Source organism: Melospiza melodia, chromosome 2 (genome assembly GCF_035770615.1).
Source record: "Melospiza melodia melodia isolate bMelMel2 chromosome 2, bMelMel2.pri, whole genome shotgun sequence".
Classification (NCBI taxonomy): domain Eukaryota; kingdom Metazoa; phylum Chordata; class Aves; order Passeriformes; family Passerellidae; genus Melospiza; species Melospiza melodia.
In genome coordinates, this window is record NC_086195.1 from 64,526,671 (window position 1) to 64,546,992 (window position 20,322).

At 41.6% G+C, this 20,322-nt stretch overlaps 1 protein-coding gene across 3 annotated transcripts in view; it reads right to left on the bottom strand.

Annotated features, from left to right (window-relative positions):
• Window positions 1-20,322, bottom strand: part of EPHB6 (EPH receptor B6) — a 66,816-nt gene that overhangs the window by 33,442 nt on the left and 13,052 nt on the right. For 2 of the 3 annotated variants that reach the window (XM_063148585.1, XM_063148584.1), the window contains exons 2-4: window positions 14,470-14,688; window positions 3,977-4,041; window positions 721-1,417 (exon numbers count right to left, since the gene is read on the bottom strand). In XM_063148585.1, coding sequence (XP_063004655.1) covers window positions 721-1,417; window positions 3,977-4,041; window positions 14,470-14,563 — 856 coding nt within the window. In that variant the 5' untranslated portion in view covers window positions 14,564-14,688. Of the gene's footprint in view, window positions 1-720; window positions 1,418-3,976; window positions 4,042-8,205; window positions 8,279-8,914; window positions 8,940-14,469; window positions 14,689-20,322 lie in introns of those variants that run through there. The other variant, XM_063148586.1, reaches the window with a different exon arrangement.

Genomic DNA, 20,322 nt, shown 5'->3' on the forward strand with positions numbered 1-20,322 from the left:
AGCTCCTGCTAGATCTGTGTGAGTACCCTCAGAGGCTGTCTCTGGTGGCAGCAGTAACTAAGGCCTGAGTGGAGCTTCCAACCATATTCTTTGCAGCAAGCAGTGGTGTCCTGGTTTTGGCCAGGACAAGGACAATCTCTTGCGTTAGCTGGGAGTGGGCATGGCTGTGGGGGTGTAACCAGGAACAGATGTTACTCTACACCACCCTTATCATTGACAGGGGTGGAGGGAAGGCACTCACACTTCCAGGAAAAGGGTATTCCTTTCTGTTGGGAGAAAACCTTTCTGTGTTGGAAAGAACCAATGTGATCAGTATTTGTTTATTGTCACTTCCCATGTAAATCATCTGTCATACACCTTTTGTTGTTAATATTGTTGTTGTTATGTTCATTTTATTATCTCAATGCTATTTCCAGTAAACTGTTCTTATCGTAACTGATGATCTTTGTCTTTTGTGTTTCCAACTGGAGGGGGAGCGAGTGGCAGCAGGCAGCATGGTTTTAGTGGCAATACCAAACTAAAGAACACCATTCCTAAACCAGGATAAATGGTCACTCCAACTCCAGTCTGAGGAGTTAAATGTGTGAAACAAGGCGATCTTTGTGAAAAATTATTCTCTCTCCCAGCTCTCTGAAATTTTGGCTAGGGCCAAATATTGCTGACACAGAGAACCAATGAAAAAATGGCTGCCTAAGGGGAAGAGGAAAAAAGTTCTCTCACCTTGGCAGGCTCGTTCATCATCCACAGGCTGGTAGCCAGCCTTGCAGGTACATCGTCCAATGGCCACCATCCACTCCCCTTCTCCATTGCAGTGCAGCCGAACACTCGAGGACCCCGTCGTGCTCGTCTCTTCAGCGTTGGGTACACACGTCCCTGGGGATTCCACCAGTGAGGTCCTCTCCCCGCCAGCAAACGTTTCAGGAAAGGAGGCAAACCCTTTCACCACAGCTGGGCACTTGTAGAAAAAGACTTGGACTGCCACCAAGGACATGCAGGCTCCCGAATCCTGGAAGGCCAGGTAGAAGCCATGCTTGGTGAGTGGCCCAAAGCTACGTACTTTAACATTCATCTTGACCACCTTCCCAGTGCTGTCCACCTGGGAAAAGCTTTCATCAGCTGCAATAGTATCCACTTTGGTCCAGGGGCCCTCACGCCACTCCGGCATGTCCTGAGAGGCAATGTCAGCGTCCGACTGGTGGTAGTAGAGTGTGAAAGTCTCCTTGCAGGAGGAGGCCACGGTGCGCATGCTGGCGCAGTCCCTCACGGAGAAGCGGAGCCGGACGTGGACACGGTGGGCCCCGCGCCGCTCTATGAAGTGAGTGCGCAGCCAGTTATTCTGACCTGGTTCAGCCACGTTGCACACTTGAAAGGTTCGGATCAGGCGCTTCTTGTCATCCAGGACACTTACCTCATCCCACTACAATGGATATAGAGGAGAAAAAAGAAATAGGAATAAAAAAATGGATTCAGTATTCAACTGCACCAAAAATTCAGGACAGGTCTTTGTCTTCCCCCTCTCCTTGCCATGTCTATGATGAGATTTGAACTTGTTTATGCTATGTGCAGCAGAGCCTTCTAGACAGAGTATGACCCTGTAAAGAAGAGCAGTCAAAGCTCTGAAGTAAGAATTGTTGTGACAGAAAACATAAATCATGCAAACTTGGCCACACGACATTGAGAATCTTAAAATGCGAGAGTCACACTTTCTTCCTTCCTATCTTCCCATCTCTTGTCTCCAGAGACAAAACAAATGATACAAACAAATGAAACAGAGCAAAAGACACTGTTCTCTGGAGAACACATTAAAGCATAAGTCCCTTCTACGTAGCTTTACCACAGCAAGAGCTGTGTTCTGACATTTCTTATCACCACAGCCACTACAGGGGCAGGTCCAGATCGAGTTTGTGCCTGCAGGAAGGCACAAGGGAGGGATAAGGAGGGGTAGAAGCAGGCTCCTGTACAAAGCCGTATGACAAAACCCTCCTTACCCTCTCAACAAGCTTTACACAATAGGTACAGGGCCCTGGGTATGACAGAGGACGTGCATAGCTGAGATAGAAGAGAAGGAACCTGCTCAAGCATTCTCATGAAAGTCCGACCAACCAACTTCTTACAATTAAGAATCTGTACTAAGACCATTTGCCAAGAAGAAACAACAGCAAGTTATGGTCATTAGTGACTCCCTCCTGTGTGAAACAGAAGCACCCTTTTACTGATCGGAACATCTTTTCAGTCAAGTGCTGTCTCCCTGGGCCCCAGTTTAGCAATGTCACCAGATGATGGAAGAGCTCAGTACAGCCTTCAGACTACTATCCACACCTGCTTTTTCACATGGGTAAAAATGATGTCCCAACAAAAAGTGAAAAGTTGATCAAGAGTTTTCAGGGCCCTGGATGAAATGTTAAAAAAATCAGGAGCAAGTACGGGTAGTGTTTTTCTCAATCTTTTCAGTAGCAGTAAGGCACATTTGAAAGAAACAAATGATGCTGAGACACCAATACTGGCTTCAGGACTGGTGCCTCTGCCAAAATGCTTGGGTTCGTAACCACTGAAGAATCTCTGAGACACAGGGTGTGTTGGGACATGACAGGATCCAGCGTTCTGATGAAAGAAATGCATCTTTGTTAATAAACTGGAGGAACTGATTGGGAGATTTAATCTATAGTTGATGAAGGAAGGGCATACCACCAGGAGAGCTGAAGATAAACCAAAGACTGGCATGGCCTAGACTTAGGACAGCACTGCTAGCTGGGATCACGTATGCTGCTCCTGGGAGCATGGAGAGCTCGGGAGCACAACTGAAATGTTTGTATACCATGGGAGCATTGGGCAATCATTCATGGCACAAAACTTAACAAGAACAAGTGCCAGATCCTGCACCTGGGATGGAGTAAGTGCAGATACAAGTACAAACTGTGACAGGAGTGTCTGGCAGGGAGGGCCCTGGGGGTGCTGGGGGCAGCAGCAGCTCAGTGAGGGTCAGCAGGGCATAGCCCAGAGGGCAGGAACCGTGTCCTGGGGGCATCAAACACAGAGCACAGCCGGGCACAGGGGGGATCATCCATCACCCGCTGTGCTCAGCGCTGCTGCGGCCTCACGCGCAGTGCTGGGGGCAGCTCTGGGCACTGCCATTCCAGAGGGGTGGGAAAGTCGCTGAATGTGTGCAGAGGGGGGAAACAAAGCTGGAGAACGGGCTGGAAGGTGTGTCCTGGGAGGAGTGGCTGAGGGATCTGGGTTTGTCCAGTTTGGAGGAAAGAGAGGCTGAGGGGTGACCCCCTTGCTCTGCAGCTCCCTGAGGAGGGGAACTGGAGACGGAAGTGCTGATCCCTTCTCCTTGATCCATGATAGGATGCATGGGAATGGTTCAAATTTGCCTCAGGGGAACCTCAAAACTGACATCAGGAAACATTTCTTTACCTAGAGGGTGGTCAGACACTAGAACAGGCTTCCTAGAGATGTGGTCAATACCCCAAGCATGTCAGTGTTTAAGAGACATTTGACAGTGCCCTTTATAACATTTATACTTCAACAGCCCTTAAGTAGTTAGGCAGCTGGACTAGGTGATTGTTGTAGGTACCTTCCAACGGAAATATTCTATTCTATTCTATTCTATTCTATTCTATTCTATTCTATTCTATTCTATTCTATTCTATTCTATTCTATTCTATTCTATTCTATTCTATTCTATTCTATTCTATTCTACTCTACTCTACTCTACTCTATATGGAGGGGTGGCTGTAGAACTCTGTAGTATTTCTGGAGCAGAGGTGAAGGAATAGGATAAGGATTTGGCAATAGCATCCTACTCAGCACCCTTCTCTCTTAACAATCTGGCTTTGCAAAACACACTGTGTTCAAATTCTTCATATGTACAAAACCTATAAACCAAGTCTCTCAGTTTCCCTTTCTTCATCAAATGCATGCATGTCTTCCCAGCAGACACGGAGTTGAGAGGAGGGACAAGGGAAATGCTTACCCCATCAGAAGGATGTGCAGTCCAGCCAATCTCTGAGGTCTCTTGAGTTGTATCCAGAAGTATTTCTGTTTGTATTTAAAAAAATTAAATAAAAAAAGTATTCTGTGCTATTCCAAGTCAGACTAAAATCTTATCTGTTCCTCTCAAGATTTTCTTGTAGAGGACTTCCATACACCAAAAAGAAACATTCATGTTTTGAGACTAAATATGACAGGTTATGTCCATACTAATAAATTAAGAAAGGCCAAGACAAAGGCAGAAGCACTGGACACATAATCATGCTAACTCATGATTCTCAAGTGGCTTGGCAATATTCTCACCAGACTTTCCCAGGCAAAGTATAAGCACACTGACAGCATGGTGCAGAGTTATCATAATGAGCAGTTCAGATGAGGCCCCACTCTTTTTGGAAAGGAAAAGGTGGGACATAATATGAGCTACATGAATGCATGCCACTCTCATTAGAACTATGGCTGCCCATTGTATCTGCACATGTAAGTGTGGACACAAGGCCAAAGCATGTTTGTTCCCAGCTCTGGTATCAAATTTCTTTGGGAGTTTATGACCCAGATGATCCTATAATGGATTGATTTTGTTCTGGAGTTGGGAATTACATTATTAAATAATTACAGTATTAGGAATTATAATTACATTATAAGGAAATACAGTATTAAATAATCTGTTGCATTATTACACTGCTCAAGAGTAGGGTACATGCAGAACTTCACAGGCCTAGTTTATTCCCACAACTAGTCTGCATTTCCATTGTTATTGAATCTACCACTGCAGACAGATCAGATATCAGCCTTGACTGCTCTTGGGCAATTATTCTCTGCTTGGGTACAAAGAAACACAAAAGAGATTCTGACAGTCCAAACTATAAACAAAGTATTCTCCAAAAGAGAATGTCAGGGTCTGAGACCACTGTGGTATGCAAGCATGTACTCTTCACTCTGTATATTTAGGACACAGAATAAGAAAATTACTCAGGTGAATAGGTTATTTACATGTGTTGATATATACTGTATAAATCAATGGGCTTTTCCTAAATTCTGGGGAGCTTTATTTGCTTATTTTGATTTTCATATTTCTATCTTATCACTTAAAAAAAAACCTGCAAAAAACAGATTAAAAAATCCAACCCAAAACCTAACGCTAGCTTACAAATAAGGTTCATGATCCATTATTAAACCTTGCAAAGGTTTAGTAATATCATTGTTCCATGTTTTATGTAGGAGAGAGATCCTCAATGTTTTCTATTTCCAGTTATGAATTGCTTATGTCACTATCCCTGTCAATACACCTGGGGATTCACTCCCCATTAATCACTGGAAAGGAAAGACTCATCCTAATGCAGACATGATCAAATGAGCAAGTTTATACAGACCTCAGCCTTCATCAATGTCCCTGAACTATATTCCCTATATTCCTACAGACATTTTATACTTTTTAGACCTCCCTGAGGATGCAGCTCCTTGATTCAAAAGCAGTAAAAAATACGAGGCCTGGCTTGCCAAAACTGGAAAGAACTACTGGTTACAGCTGAAGCACAACCCCACTAAAATTATGTAACGGACCTCAGGAAATGCTGAGCAGCTCCATTCTCAAGGATAGCTCAGCTCCAACAGCCCCTCTGAGCAGCAGAACATCTGCAAAAGGCCTATGCCTCCCTGAGGCACAGCCTGCCCTAGGCTGCCCTAGCAGCAGAGGAACTTGGCATTCCCCCATGCCCATTACCTTCTCAATTGCACAGTCTGGCACAGGGATTGCACAGTGTCTTGTCATTACTTTGCCACTGGGATCCCAGACATATGCTGAAATAATACACAAGGCCATTTTTCAAGACAGAAAGAACTTTTTTCTAATCAGATCTGAGTCTCCCATTTACCAAAGTACAATACTTCTACGCCTTGGAAACTCTAGAAGTAAAATAGAGAAAAGTTAATCAGGGCATGGAAAGCCATACAGAAAGTGAGAAAGAAATGGAGAAGAAAGGAAATGGAGAAGATTTGCTCAGTAGCTCTTGCTCTGCCATGTCAAGCAGATTCCCCAGACAACTTCTCACCAGTGAGCAAGGCAGTATTTACCAAGCACGTGAGTATTTTACAAGCAAACAGAAATAGGCAGCCTGAAGCAGACAGAACTGTCCCTTTCACAGTGAGTACTTTAAGTCAGAAACCACTAGAAAAATAAGAAAAGTACACAAGAATTTTGTGTGCATAAATCTCATTTCGCAACCTACGGCCAAAAGTCCCTCACTATTTTTGTTCTTCCTCCCTTTCCTACTGGCTGTGTGCCTAGAATCACATCCCCAGTCACACTAGCTGCATGCACACTCATAAATCTAACAAGCTGTTAAACAGCTCTCTAGCTCTGAGGACAACAGGCACTATGGTTCATGTTCCCATGGCTAAAAATTCCAACCCCACAGAAGTGCACAGCTGCATCCAAACCACCTCCCAGGAAAGGTCCTCAGTCCATCCAAACCCCTGTTTGTGATAAGATTATTTGGCATGGGCCAAACAAACCCATGGCTGTGCTCATAACTTAACAGTATGAATGTGTACAGGTATAAGCCTTCACTCTGACACTTTATTAGCACTGATGACTAAATAGCACTTCACATCCTCACTGGGCTGGGCCACACCAGTATTCTGCTCCTCTTCAGTGCCAACAGAAATTATCTGTTCAGTTGAATTTATCACCTTGGAAGAAAAATGACTTATACCCTTTCAATATTGCTCAAAATCAAGGGTCTTGCAACATCAGGTTAGACTCAGTCTCAATCCAGCCCACGATGCTGCTACGGGCAACACTGATTCAGGTATCTCAGGGTATCATTGGAGCAATATTCTACTCTGCATTAAAAATGAGGAATAGGCAAGGTATCTGAGCAACCTAGAGGCTTTGAAACACGTGAAATTACAATAATTCTACAATTCTTTTTCTACTCCTGATTTAATCTCAGTTTTGAATAATGATATTCCAATTGCATATTACAACTGTTATTTTACTTCAAGGAAGATAAAAACAACTAATGAGAGATTCTCCTATATTTCTCTTCTCTAAACTAAAAAAAAAACCAACCAAAAAACCATCACTTTTTATAGAAGAGTCAAATGGGTTCATTACACTCTGCAAAATCTAAACTCTCATTTGAGTATTCTCAGCTCTTGCCAGACAGAAAGGTGAAATAAAAATCCCAAATACTTCAGCTCGTACTATTCTGTATTTACATCACAAACCAATCTCTTGGGCTACATTATGCTATAATGTCAACATCCAGAAAAACTGGGCAGAGGCTGGAAGCTATTACAGATCAGGCTGTTCAGAATAGGCACGTTAATAATTTTTACATTTTGGTCTGCCTGTACTTTCAAGCAAGACTATTAAGCACTTGTGTTACAGACAAAATGATCCCTTGATGCAAGAGGATGGCAATTCACCCAAGGATGACTGACCCTTAGACAACCTTCATGGAGGCAGAGATGGCCTAACAGCTTTCTGGATTGAAGAATATTTGCCCCTGGTGTCTTAACAGTGCAGTGGTGCAAGAGGGAATTATACAACCAAAGCCTTGCAAACTACAGCCACGGACAAGTGAGTCGATCCTGAGAAGAGAGTAAAAGAATCCCTTTACCTGTGTGATGAGAATCTGCTACTAAAACTGTAGAATCACAGAATGAAACAAGCTAGAAGGGAGGTACAGAGGTCATCTTAACCAACACCCCGCCCCGCTCAAGGCCAGGCTAAATTACAGTAGGCTGCTCCAAACCTTGTCCAATTGAATTCTGAGTATATCCAAATGTACACTGATAGAAGGCAAAGGGCACTATGGTAAAAGGTAACAGTCAGAGAGTTTGCTTTGCTATGGAGTGAATGCCTCAAGCAGCAAAACTTGCTTGCTTAACAGATTTGAAAAGAACTGAAACATTTCTGAGCTTATTCTGCCTTCCATGATCATTCCTTGAAAAAGTAGGAAGTGTGTGAATGCTCTCTAAGAAGGCTGGGAAGAGAAAGCATTCCCTGGGCTTATGCAAAAAATAGTGTTAGGAGCTGTCAAATCCAGTAACCTCACACAAGCCAGGCTGCTGCAGCTCCGTGGCCCCAGGCACAACCAATAGCAGGGTTAGGTGGGTATTCCCAACAGGCACACACACAAACACATGCAGGCACTGCACATCTATGAATGGCCAGCCACAAAGATCAACACAGGCAGAAACACTCACCAGTCATGCAAACAGAAACAGCACCACCAATGGCCTCATCCTGCTTCCCTTTCTGGTTGGTCAGGATTCAGGTCTGCTAGTGGGAAATATATATGCATTTGTATACAATGTGGATCTCTGCAATAACTGTCCTTAAAGATTTAGCCTCCTGACCTCTGGATCTGTGGTCTCTCCATCTGCTGCTACCTGAAGCTCAGCTGAAGCTCACTCCTGGTGTGAGCAGCCAGACGAGCTCACTCACTGTCTGTACACCCCTTCACACACACACAGAGGCATGCTATGGATCCCCTGCTAAATGGCTTTAAGGGTGCAGCCTACCCAGCAGCTAGCCCTGGGTGCTTGCTCTCCCGAGCTGCTATTCTGTGGATCTCTCCATGAAGTGGTCTTTGACACACTGCCTACCCAGGAGCTGCCCTGGGATCATATTGTCTCTGGGTACACTGAGATACACAACACATAGACAGTACTCTCAAAGAACCCCTGGAATTCATGGTGACCAGAATACCCGATCTGGAGCTCCTCATAGTTCTTCCCTCACTAGATAAAACCCTCTGCTCGTCTCACTCATAGAGACACACACATTTAAACTGGTGTCTCACTCTTCCTCCAGACTCTGCTCTTTCCCTGCCTTCCCAACCCACTAACTCCACCAGCAAGCTAGTCTGGCTTGCTATAGAGATCACAAACTCACCAATTCAAGCTCACTCACTCCAGTTGCTGGCTGCTTGCATCACAGATGCACAGATCCTGTGACCTGTGGTCCACCTTGAGTTCCTAGCACTTGCTTTTCATCCATTCCATGATCTTCGGCTGCTGGTAGTGCTGACTCATGGGGCACTCTGAGCTGTGGTTCAGCTCCAGTTGCTGGTATATAAATGTACACACACACACGCACACAGACACACAGACAGACACAGACACACAGACAGACACAGACACACAGCCACACAGACACACAAAAACAAAGCCCCTTCACCCAGGTAACTGGTGAAAAATGGAATTTAGTAAGAAGATAGGACAGACTGTAGTGATCAGATGCCTGACAGCCATACTGACCTGCAGCTGGTGTATGTGACTGGCCCCTTATCTCTCTACTTTCTCACACTTAATCCTCCCTTTCCACACCTACAGTTACTCCCCTAAACAACCCACAATAAATTTTGCAGATTATCTTCCCTACACCCCATAATAAACACCCTGCCCCTTGCTGGCAATAATCTGCTTCAATCTGAAAGGTGCTCCAGAGAGCACTTCCACTGATTTAACTTAATGGGCTCATTCCCACCCCATGGACTGATCACACTCCTGTGATAGCTCTGGGAGAAGCTGGGTCAGGGCACTTATTTCTCTGTTAGGTTATTGAGGGTCCCCTGCCTTTCACTGTTCCTATGTGCTCCTTTAAGCATGGGGAGAGAACACTTTTATCAAGAAGTTTTTATCACTCATATAAACAAATATATTTATTCATTGGGTCAATCATTTGGAGACAAAATAGGGTGAAACCTTTGGGAAGCCCTAAATACAATAGAATGTCTTCCAAAACTAAACAGCAATTGTGGTGAAGTAAATAATATATCAGTAGCTAATGGCATATGCAACCATAGTAAGTACTCCTTTCTTAAAAAATGAGTTGATGAAACAAGTAAAAAACCAACCAAAAATAGCCTAAAAAATCCTAGTTGTTCATAACTATCCAACACAAAGGTTGATGTTGTTTTTTAAAAGAAAATGTCTTAAAGATTTGCAATGACTTAATACAAAAAACAAGCTACAGAATTATAGAATATGCCTCCTAATATAAGAGAATATATATAAAAAGCCAACCTATATGAGAGAAATGAGTTCAAATTTTTTCTTGTATAAAGCTATAATGTCAATCCTGCAATGAATGATCCTGTGTTACTTCTGTAATGTTACTTCTCAAATGCAATTAATTTTAGAAAAGCTATTTGGAATCAATGGGATATGTGTTTAGTAAGTTCCATGAAGTATAATGTAATTTAACTGCTTGCTCTGTCAGAGCAAAATGCTGACACTATCAGAATATCAAAGTTGTCATCTGCAAGAAGGAATTCTCACACTCCAACCAGGAGTTATGTACCATCTGTGAAAGAGAGAAATGACAGCCAAATGCTGTAGGATATGGAAGTACACAGCTTTTTGCAAGGTAACACAGTTTTTAAGCTTTATGAATGATTGTGTATTTTTCTCTTCCCCAGCCCCTTTCTTTTGTTAAAGCTCTAAGGAAACTGCTGGGATTAGCATGTTGCACTACTACTGATGTCAGAAAATGCAGACATCAAGAAATTAAAATTAAAAAAGGTCCAACTTTGCATATGAAATCCAGTTAAATTACTATCTACAACTTTCCTAGAGATACAATATAATATCTACTCTTCCACAGCTTAAGAAGTTCATTCTCCAAACACTCACTATTAAGTCTAGAACTTGGGTCTAACTGCCACTGCCATCAAACCAGCTACTTTCAATGCAGCACAGCGTGACTTTTAATGCTTATCTACATTCTCCTGCTTGCTTTTCTTCCCAGACATTAAGAAGTGAGCTTATTTTTTCCAAAGTTATACCAAGGCATACACTGAAATTCCCAGAGACCCTGCATTACAAGAATGCAATTCCTGTTCTTTGCAGCTTTAATTAGCTTTGAATATAAACTGTGTTGGTTGCAGCATGAATAGTTCCTCCTGTCCTACTGGCCTCCAAGCAGCAGATTGGGAACAGGTTTAATTAACACAGGGCATGGTGCAAACCTGGGAACAGGGATGTCCCTAGCGCAGGAACTACACAGGAATCTATTATGGAAGGAAATGAATCAAACGGAGCTGCTGAGACTGACCAGAAGGATAAACCCCTGTCTGTTCCCCCTTTACAAACAGGCTGCACATCCAGCCAGGTCTTATTCACGTTCTGCATGCCTACAACAGGATATTCCTCTACCCTGGGCTTTCCAAGCATGTAGTAAAGTTTTTGGCATGCAGGAGAGCACCAGGAAAGAACTGTGAAGAAAATGCTTGCTAGGATTTTTAACTCATGTGAATCACAAGCAATCAAACTAAAAAGTTAATTTCACTTTTTTTTCCCCCCTGAAGTAAAATGACATTAATTTAAACCTTTTTCTGTATATACTAAACTGCATATAATAAACCAAAAGAGAGTGGTATTTTTCACTCTGCTCTGAAGATTCCCTCTGAGGAAGGCATATTCTCCTCCACTTCAAAGGCAAGCCAATTTGAGCAATCAATATACTATTTTCAACAGCCCAAGACAACAACCATCTAGTAGAAAAAATAGGGGAAAAATGAAATGTCTGACCTCACTACCTTTTTTCTTCCGTATTCCCTTTTGCCAAAGAGATACTCTTAATGCAAAGAGGTTTTACCAAAGCAGAAGAATTATTGTCTCTATGTCTTGAATTTCTGGAAGGCACTTAGAAAGACTGTCCAGGGATTCTGCAGGCTTGAGAGCTTGTTGTAAAATAAATGCAATCACTTACAGACAGAACACATCATTCCTCTGGAACATATTTAATGAGTTCTACAAAATGAACTCTGCTTGTGTTTACAGCTGTAGACATTTAGAACTCCATCAAAGCAAAACCAATATTCCACATAAAATTGATCTCAGTGCCCTAGCAAGAGCTATTTCATTAACAAGTTATCACTTGCTCTCACCTGTCTTGACTGCAGCCCATCATGCATTCTTAAATTCTATGCTTCACAAACTTTTAAAATCAGAAAGGTTAACCTAAAATGTTAACTTAAATTTTCAGTGATAAACTGTAATTACATACATGTGTAGATTTTTAAAGAAATAAAATTACTGTATTTCTTTATGTAGCTTTGAGAAAAAGGAAAAATCCATTATTTCACCCAGTATGTAGTTCAAAAGTAATGCTCTCAAAATCAAATCCTCAAAAAATAGCTCTTGCGGAGCTATAAACACTGAGAAATGTGATCTTAATGAAAACTTCTGTGCAATTGTGTTTCCTTTTATAAAGCTACCCCCCCCCCCCATATATAAATGTTTTCTGTTTTCAAACCAGTCTTCCCTCAACTTTCCATTCAGGCTTTTTTTTGGTGTAAAAATCATGTCTAGAAAACTCTGCACAGACATGCTCATTCCTGGTGAAATCAGTGTGTCCAAATACTAGAGCTATATTAAATAAATTGAGCCTAATGCCTCCTTTTTATGCATTAAAACCAATACCAACAAAATAATTTCAATTGCTTACAAGAACTTCTTCACTTTTGAGTCATGCGGGTGTTTAAAGTCCCATTAGGTCCTGTAAAAGCATGCTGTCTTCTTTCTATCTGAGAGGCATTCTGCCTAAGTATTTGCTCTCTTCATAATGCATATGAAGATAGTCTGAATCTTTTGACTACTTCCCCTCTCTACAGCTTCTCCCTCTTTCCTTAATGATTAACATTAAGGTTTAGAAAATTTCAAAGTTTGAACAACATTTAGTTTGAGACAGAATGTGATTTACATTCAGACTTTAACTCAAATGCCCGAGAAACACTAGGAAGAATTGATTGATTCATTTTCCCACTCAGTCAACTCTCTTTAGTTGGAGGTGAAATGTGTTTTAAACACCATCTAAAACTTCTAAGAAGCTCTACAAAAACTGAAGACCACACTGGATATTCCCTATATTTTTCAACTTAAATCTGAAACCTGAATTTCAAGTTTCTGCTGTATATAATGAGTCAACCAACAAGTCATGGGCCTTTTTTCTTCCTTATGGACAACTCTGCACTAAAGCAAAGTTTTCCACATAGTTATCATCAGACTTTCCTCCCCTACCATGTAATTTTTATTTGACTTTTGACCACAACAAAAATACTTACCTCTGAGATGCAAATCAGCTTTAAAGTGCAAACTTGGGACCATGCAGTACAGTCACAATGAAGATGCTGACTCCCTTGACCCTGAATTGAGAGCTGAAGTTCAGCTCATGGACACCTTTACTGTTTCCTCTCCACAGGCAGAATTTTACTGTCCTATTTTAATCCAGGCAGGTCAACTATGTGATCTGTGAAGCTGTATCACACAGTGCTTTTGAAACTCTTTTTATCTTTACAAACTTTCAGGACTGAGCACTGAATTCAAAAAATGCTCGTTTGTACAGGCATCACTCAGTTACTTCATATTTGCAGAGAGAATTTCTATCTCATTTCTATACCAGTTACACAAGGAATTACACAGTAATTTTTAATACAATTTTAAAATCAGCAATTCACAGAATTTCGGAGATTTAAGAATTTGTATTATAATCTTACATAAATTATTTAGCCTCTGAACTTCCCACACACACTGTATTCCCCTCCTATTAAGAGAAGGGATGCTTTAACAAGCTTTCCTCTTTTTGTTAGATCTCACACAATTCTCCTTTCCTTTCCTCTAGGTCTTTCCTTGCTTCCCTTTGATTCCATCTCTCCCTCCTCTCCTCTTTCAGTGGCTTTCAGAAATGCAAGAGATGAACATTCATCACAAAGCAGTACAGTTCACTGAGCACATGTAGCTGCAAGGATATTCTTGGAACAAACAAGGGGACTGTTTACAGTACCTCTGCCCTTCTCTAACTCTCTTCCACAGCTCCCATCTTATCTCCTGCTCTCATCGCCCTCCCTTCTACCATCTATTCTTTCTTCTACCATTTTCTTGGCACCTCTTTTCCCCTGCCTACCTTTTCCCTACTCTGCCTCCAGTGCTTTCTCCCTCCTCTCTGCTGGCTGAATGTGGACTGCCTTTTCTTGTTAATGCAAAACATCCTCTCCTATCTATTATTTGAGGCAAGTTTTTCAGAGGTGAGACAAAAACTCTTGATTTCAGCCCAGTGGGTGCTGTCTTCTGGAACGGTATAAACGTCCAGAGATTGTTTCACAAAGCAAACATGGTGCAAGAAGAGAAACACAAGAATCAAATACACACAAAGCATAAACAAGGAGCTTATGGAGTTTATGCTTTGTGTGTATTTTTTATAAAAAAAATTTATTCTTTGAGGCAGTCACTTCTGAGATAATTAGTAGTAATGCTCACTAATGATCCTTCACAAGACAGTTTGCCTCTCCCACCAGAAACAATACTAATAACTTTTTAAATCCCAAGAGATAGTGATCAACCATCAAACAGAAAGACATGTGCTCAATGCTCATCTGAACTAGGATATAAGCATACTGAAGAGCACATTTTTTTTTAACCTCTACAGAAAACACTTTAAAGATGATGTGAAACATCTGTTCTTACCTTCTAATGAGGTGACTAGATGAAAGAAGAAGACCATCCAGAGCCAACCCATTCCCGACACTCTTCTTGCACTGATGCCAGCATTAGAATCCATGAAGATTCTCTGTAAATACCACCATCTTCAACAAGCACACACCACTCTCTTGAAATAGTCTGAGATTTCTTGGAGTGTTTTAATACCTTTCCAAATTAAAGCACAGAGGTCTTTGCAGAGAAATGCTGTTTAGGAGAAAACAGAAGGTAGAAACAGAAATCAGGTCACTCTAACACAAAACTGACAGTTTTTATACACCCATTCCATCATTTACTACTTCCAAGATATGGGTTAAAAAGGAGTAGCACAGACCCAGTATTTTCCATATACTCATCCCTCAAGACTTCAGTCAGTCACAGGTGTTTTTTGCACTGCCAGAACACACAGATTTTGAGACTTTCATAGCATCAGGGACGGTGTGGTTCCCAAATCAACATTAATCTCTACCACAGTATAGGCTGTACTATTACTGAAGTCCTGATCCTTTCTGCATCTTTGGCAATGTTTCTTGGAAGGTGTCTATTCCATTTCCCCTGTATGCTTTTCGAATTCTGTCTCTTGTAGTTTACACTTTGCCTTTTAAGGAATCTGCAGGGCAGTAGCCATGACAGGAGAGTTTTTGCCAACACAAATCTGCACAGCTGACACACTTGTGCTGCATTTCACATGCAGGCATTTGTCCCTTTAAGCATATGACTGCACAACACTAATAAGTTGGACAGTATTTTTCCCATTGATATGTTGTACATGAGGAAGCAAACGCTGTGATATTTAAGGTCAAACAGGGAGCCTGCATTAGAGTCAGAAAAAGCACACAAGTCCAAGTTTATTATCTTAAGTGGGAAAAAATCAAAATAAAACTCTACCACCACCATTAAGAACCTGACATAAAAGCTTATCTTACAGTAAGGGAGCAGCATGTAGCCTAATCCAGCACTGCATTAGATCAATACAGCATAACAATTTTGCTAAGCAAGGTAATTCTAGCTCCATCTGTCCAATTCTCAGCCCAACAGAGAAATATCACAGTAATATGTAGGTTGCATGCAGAAAGCCAGTATGTTTTTTTCTTCAGGTGCTCTTTGCGTAGAGCACTGAAAATGCTCCAATGTCTTCAGTGAGACAGTGAAGCGTAGCTAAGGAGAAAGAAAAATGTCTCAGGCAATATACAGAAATGGCTCAATAACTTGGCTGAAAGAGGGGAGGAAGGGGGAAGATTTGTAATTAAAAGGGGCAGCCTCAGTGCAATTATCTGAAAACCTTGCAGTGGGGGATTTGAGCAAGTTGGGCATAGCAGAGGAAAAAGCAGCCTGGGGAATATGAGAAAAAGCAGAGTGCCATTAGATTTGCTTTACTGGAGAGGGAGAGAAATTTGGGCAGGATGGAACAGCTCTCTCTTCTGCTGCTCCCAGTGAGAACCTAGAGCACCCAAGACAGATGAACCAAAGGCACTCTGGGCATCATTAAAATGTAGGGAAACTAAAGGAATCTCAGCAAGAGGCAAAAGTTTTGGTCCATGCCTTCTGAGGAAAGAGAAAAATAAAATCATTAACTATTACTGAGAAAAAATTAAGATTAAATGTGAGGATGGATACAGGCACTGCTTATTTACGAAGCATGTATACAACACAACACATCACAGAATAAAAACACCACTGGATGCAACTGCAAAGAGGAGAAAATTTCAGGGTGAAAAGTCAGAAAGTCCTTCTTTACAGAAACAACTACCCAAGCACACAACAGCAGTCTCCTGGAAAAGGAGTAAAGATGCTGTCTGAGCCACCAAAACTAAGACTGGGCACACCAAAATCAAGCCTGCAAGACACCTCTACATGGAGACATAAATACTCACCATTTGTACTGGAAAGCTATAATATTATAATATCTGTAAGTTTTTTATTGAACCAGTGAAATCCTAAGAGATGGGGACTTATAAGGATTCATAATGAAGGCAAGCAAATGTAGGAACAGAGGTCAAACAAACTGAAGAATACTTTCATTTCAGTCAAGGGACCTCATTTATCTGCAGAAGGCTTGAAAACAGCTCGCAATTCAGATATTCTCATGTCACATAATGTCGGAGTCACAGAGCAGAAAACAGAACCCAAATACACTTTGGCTGCTGGATCTCACACCAAAGCATTGAAATTACCACAAAACAGATATAACTAAAAAAATCCCTTGTACACAAAACCAGACACAAAACAATTTCTGGCTCCAAGGAAATCAATTGTTCCTCTGCTGCCCTCCTCACCTGCACATCTCTCTTACAACATCTGTTTGTCTTATCCTGGTTTCCTCTGTATCCCACCAAAGTTACACTGCTCTTCAAGAGGAATCATGCAGCCTTTGTCTGGATTAGGCTGGCAATTATTTTTCTCAAAATAAACTGTGGCTAAATCAAAAAGCTGGTTGTGATTTAGCAGATAAAAAAGGTAACTTTTCTTTTTTTTTTTTTTTTTTTTTTTTTTAGGTTTTGGGTTTTTAAATTTTTTTTTCTGCCTCTTCCACACCTCAATGAAAAATGCTTACTCCACAATGAAGGATAGAGAGAACATTATGGAAGCATTTAAGGGAGAGTAGGAGGGAAGCACTAGCCTCTGTGAATTAAAGAGTACCAAGCCCCTAAATTGCTAACCACTGCCCTGCCCTTCCCCCAAGCACCTGATGTGTACAGAATCTGACTACACCCAAAGACGCTCATCTTTCATTCTTTAGTTCTCCTACTACTTCTACCCTACACCAAACTACGTAAACAGAAACCTCAAACCATCCCAACTTTCCAACCACCCTCTCCTCTTGTCCACACAAGCACCTTTCCATGGCCGCCTCAGCTAGTTACCTGCTCCAAAACTGCTTTCAGCAAGATTACTTCTCTTTGCTATGGAATCCACTATTCCCCACACTCCTCCAAATCCAACTGCAAAGCAATACACCCTCTGTGGACAGGATCCTTTGAAGAACTTCCTTAAATACCCTTTCTCTTCCTCTCTCTCCTCCAAGTACATGAACTTGCCACTCATGTACGAGCTGTCAAACCTCTTACGATAACCTATTTTTAGGCATATATTTCCTTAGCTAGTAGAATCATTTCTATCTCCTTGGAAGTCCTGAAAATTTTAAACTGAGAAGCGACAGTTCCTGAGGATTAAAATGTCTTTCAATGATTCAACCCTATAAAACTGTGAAGATCCCAAGCAGTCAGAAAAGACCACTCATATTATTTTTACTGTAAATCTAAGCTCCAAGAGATGGGAGACGGAAGTTTCTGGGTTGTCTCCTGACATTACTCACCAAAGCTATCATGACTGTTTACTTTGGCACCATCACTGTGGTACCTCAATTACCAAAATTTATGTTTGAGTTCCCAGTTAAAGAGATAAATACAATCACCACCACTATTTCCAAGAATCCTGGTTTCTTAGCTGAACAACCAGCAAGGGAGTAGAGTTCCTCGGGAAGCTTGTCAAGGTGAGTTTTGAACATCACCAAGGATGGAGATTCCTCAACTTTTTGGGGCTTCCGTAGCAGCACTGAAATGGGAAATCTAATTATTTTTTTTTTACTGGGCATTTTTTTCTTCCTTATATGTAGTCACAATCTCCTTTGATCTCTTTTGCTTTCTATCTCAACAGAAGAGAGTCAGCTCTTGCCAAGCACCTCAAAGCTTCTTCTACCCAAGACTGAAAACAGGCCATTTCAGCTGGAAAGCCTTGAATGTGAAACAGCATGCCTGGCGCGACTGGCACTGTTTAAGTCCTGTTTATTCTCACCAGACAGGGCCGGTGCTGTAATTTCTCACTTTTTCTGAACTCAAATCTTGAGGTGGGAACACTTCAGAACTATCTCCAGGCAAATGATGCTCAGTAGTGATAGTGCTCCCACATGTGCTAAAACAGCTGACAGTAGTACAGTTCTGTGCTTGTGAGAGTTCTGTCACAGAGGGCGGCTGTCTGTCCATGCTGCACCCAAGCCGTGGCAAAGCATTTCATGCAGCCAGTAGCTTTGCAGCAGCTTCTTTATGTAAATAAAGGATTCCCTCAAAGTTCAAGCATTGTCAGTGATGACACCTGAAGGGCCATAGGGCACCAGTGCCGCCAAACAGGTCAGCATTAATCGAGAATTCCCTTCCATCAGTGCATGTGGGTTTTTTTAGAAAGGAAGCAGGTTTGCTCCAAGGTTTGGGCAGTCACTTATTTGAGAGCACCCCAATGATATATGTCTGGAGTCTTGATGGAGGTGGTCATGCACCTGACAAACCTAAGAGGAATCTCCTTAGAATGGACTGCTTTTTTATTCTTCTGGGGTTTGCACAGCATTCTGAGACTAATAAAAAACAGTGACAGCTAGATAAACAGTGTAAATTCTGTGCTGGCCACAGGTTCTTCTGGACCTAAGCTTTGAACAAAACCCCTCCTTTTCTCAACCTCTTCACTCCAACCATAAAACATTGGACAGACCTTCACTGAAGCACGTTCTAACTTACTACACAGAACATATGTAGTCACATATCAGAAAATAAAGTACAGTGACCCTATTTCCCTCTGACAGACACCACCTGCAGAACCTGACATCAAATAGCATTAACCACTCATCAGAACCATGCATCTGTCTGGCTTCCACAGGAGGAATTCAAGCACGCATTTCGGATTAAGAAAAAAATCTAGGATTGTTCAGGTACTGCACAAGCCTTCTGGAGAAAAGATGAGGGCCTGAATATATCTGTTTCTTTGAGTTCTACACTTCAACACATAAGAATGTGCAGAAGCAGATGAATGTCCACCTAAGCCAAGTTTTCTCCGTGTCTCCAGTGCCAGGAAGAGGTGCTGTGTGCAGATGGCTTGCAAGCCTCACCTCTATGTGACCCACTTTCCTCCTCTTCCTCCAGTATCCACAAATGTAAGACAAAGATTACCAGAGAATATCCCCCAATTGATTCACTTTAGTATCTCCTTAGGAATTCATCCAAGCCCCGTTTTGAACTTCTAACAGATTTGGAAAGATGTCTATCCTCATGCAACACAGTATTTTTACGTATTTGATATTGTTCTACTAATAGAAGCTGAAGTCGTAACAGTGCCAAATTTTTTATGTTTTCAATTCTTCTTATCTGTTCCAAGAACTTTTCCAAATCATCTTGTTTCCTCCCACTGGAACAATGCTTCTTCCTCATTCATTGTTAACTGACTCCTCTAGGCCTATTTCACAGTAGAAATCATTATATGGGTCTAATTTCCCTCTGCTATACTTGATTCCACAAATTTTCCCTGTATTTATCATACTTATTCCTCACACAAAGGACCTAGATGCAAAATAAATACACCTCAAGAACTCTCCAGTGTAGAGAAAACGCTGTACCTTTGCAAACACAGTCTTTCCTCCTCCTGCACATTTTGCACTGTGACTCATATCAGCTTAATATAATCTCTCAGCAAGAACCATTAAAAAGATAAATGAGCACAACATCTGGGAGAGTCAATAAACTACTATTCCAATTAATTTGTGCGGCACACTGATTCATCACATTTAGGCAGAGTACAAAAAGTGGAATTAATACCTCTCATTCATGATAAATAGGGAATCATGATAGTGTTACACATCAAGCAAAAGGCCTCCCCCCTTCCTTTGTTGCCCCCGGTTCTGTCCTACTATAATTGCTCCTTTGCCACTGGGATGCCCTTGCAGCAGGGCTCACTGGGATAACATCCACAATGCTGTTATGAAAAGCTGTCACTCAATGCCTGTCCAGCAGTCTGAGCATGACATAATATTGCCTACCTTCTTTCTTAGACAATAATTACAATAACTGCTATTCATAG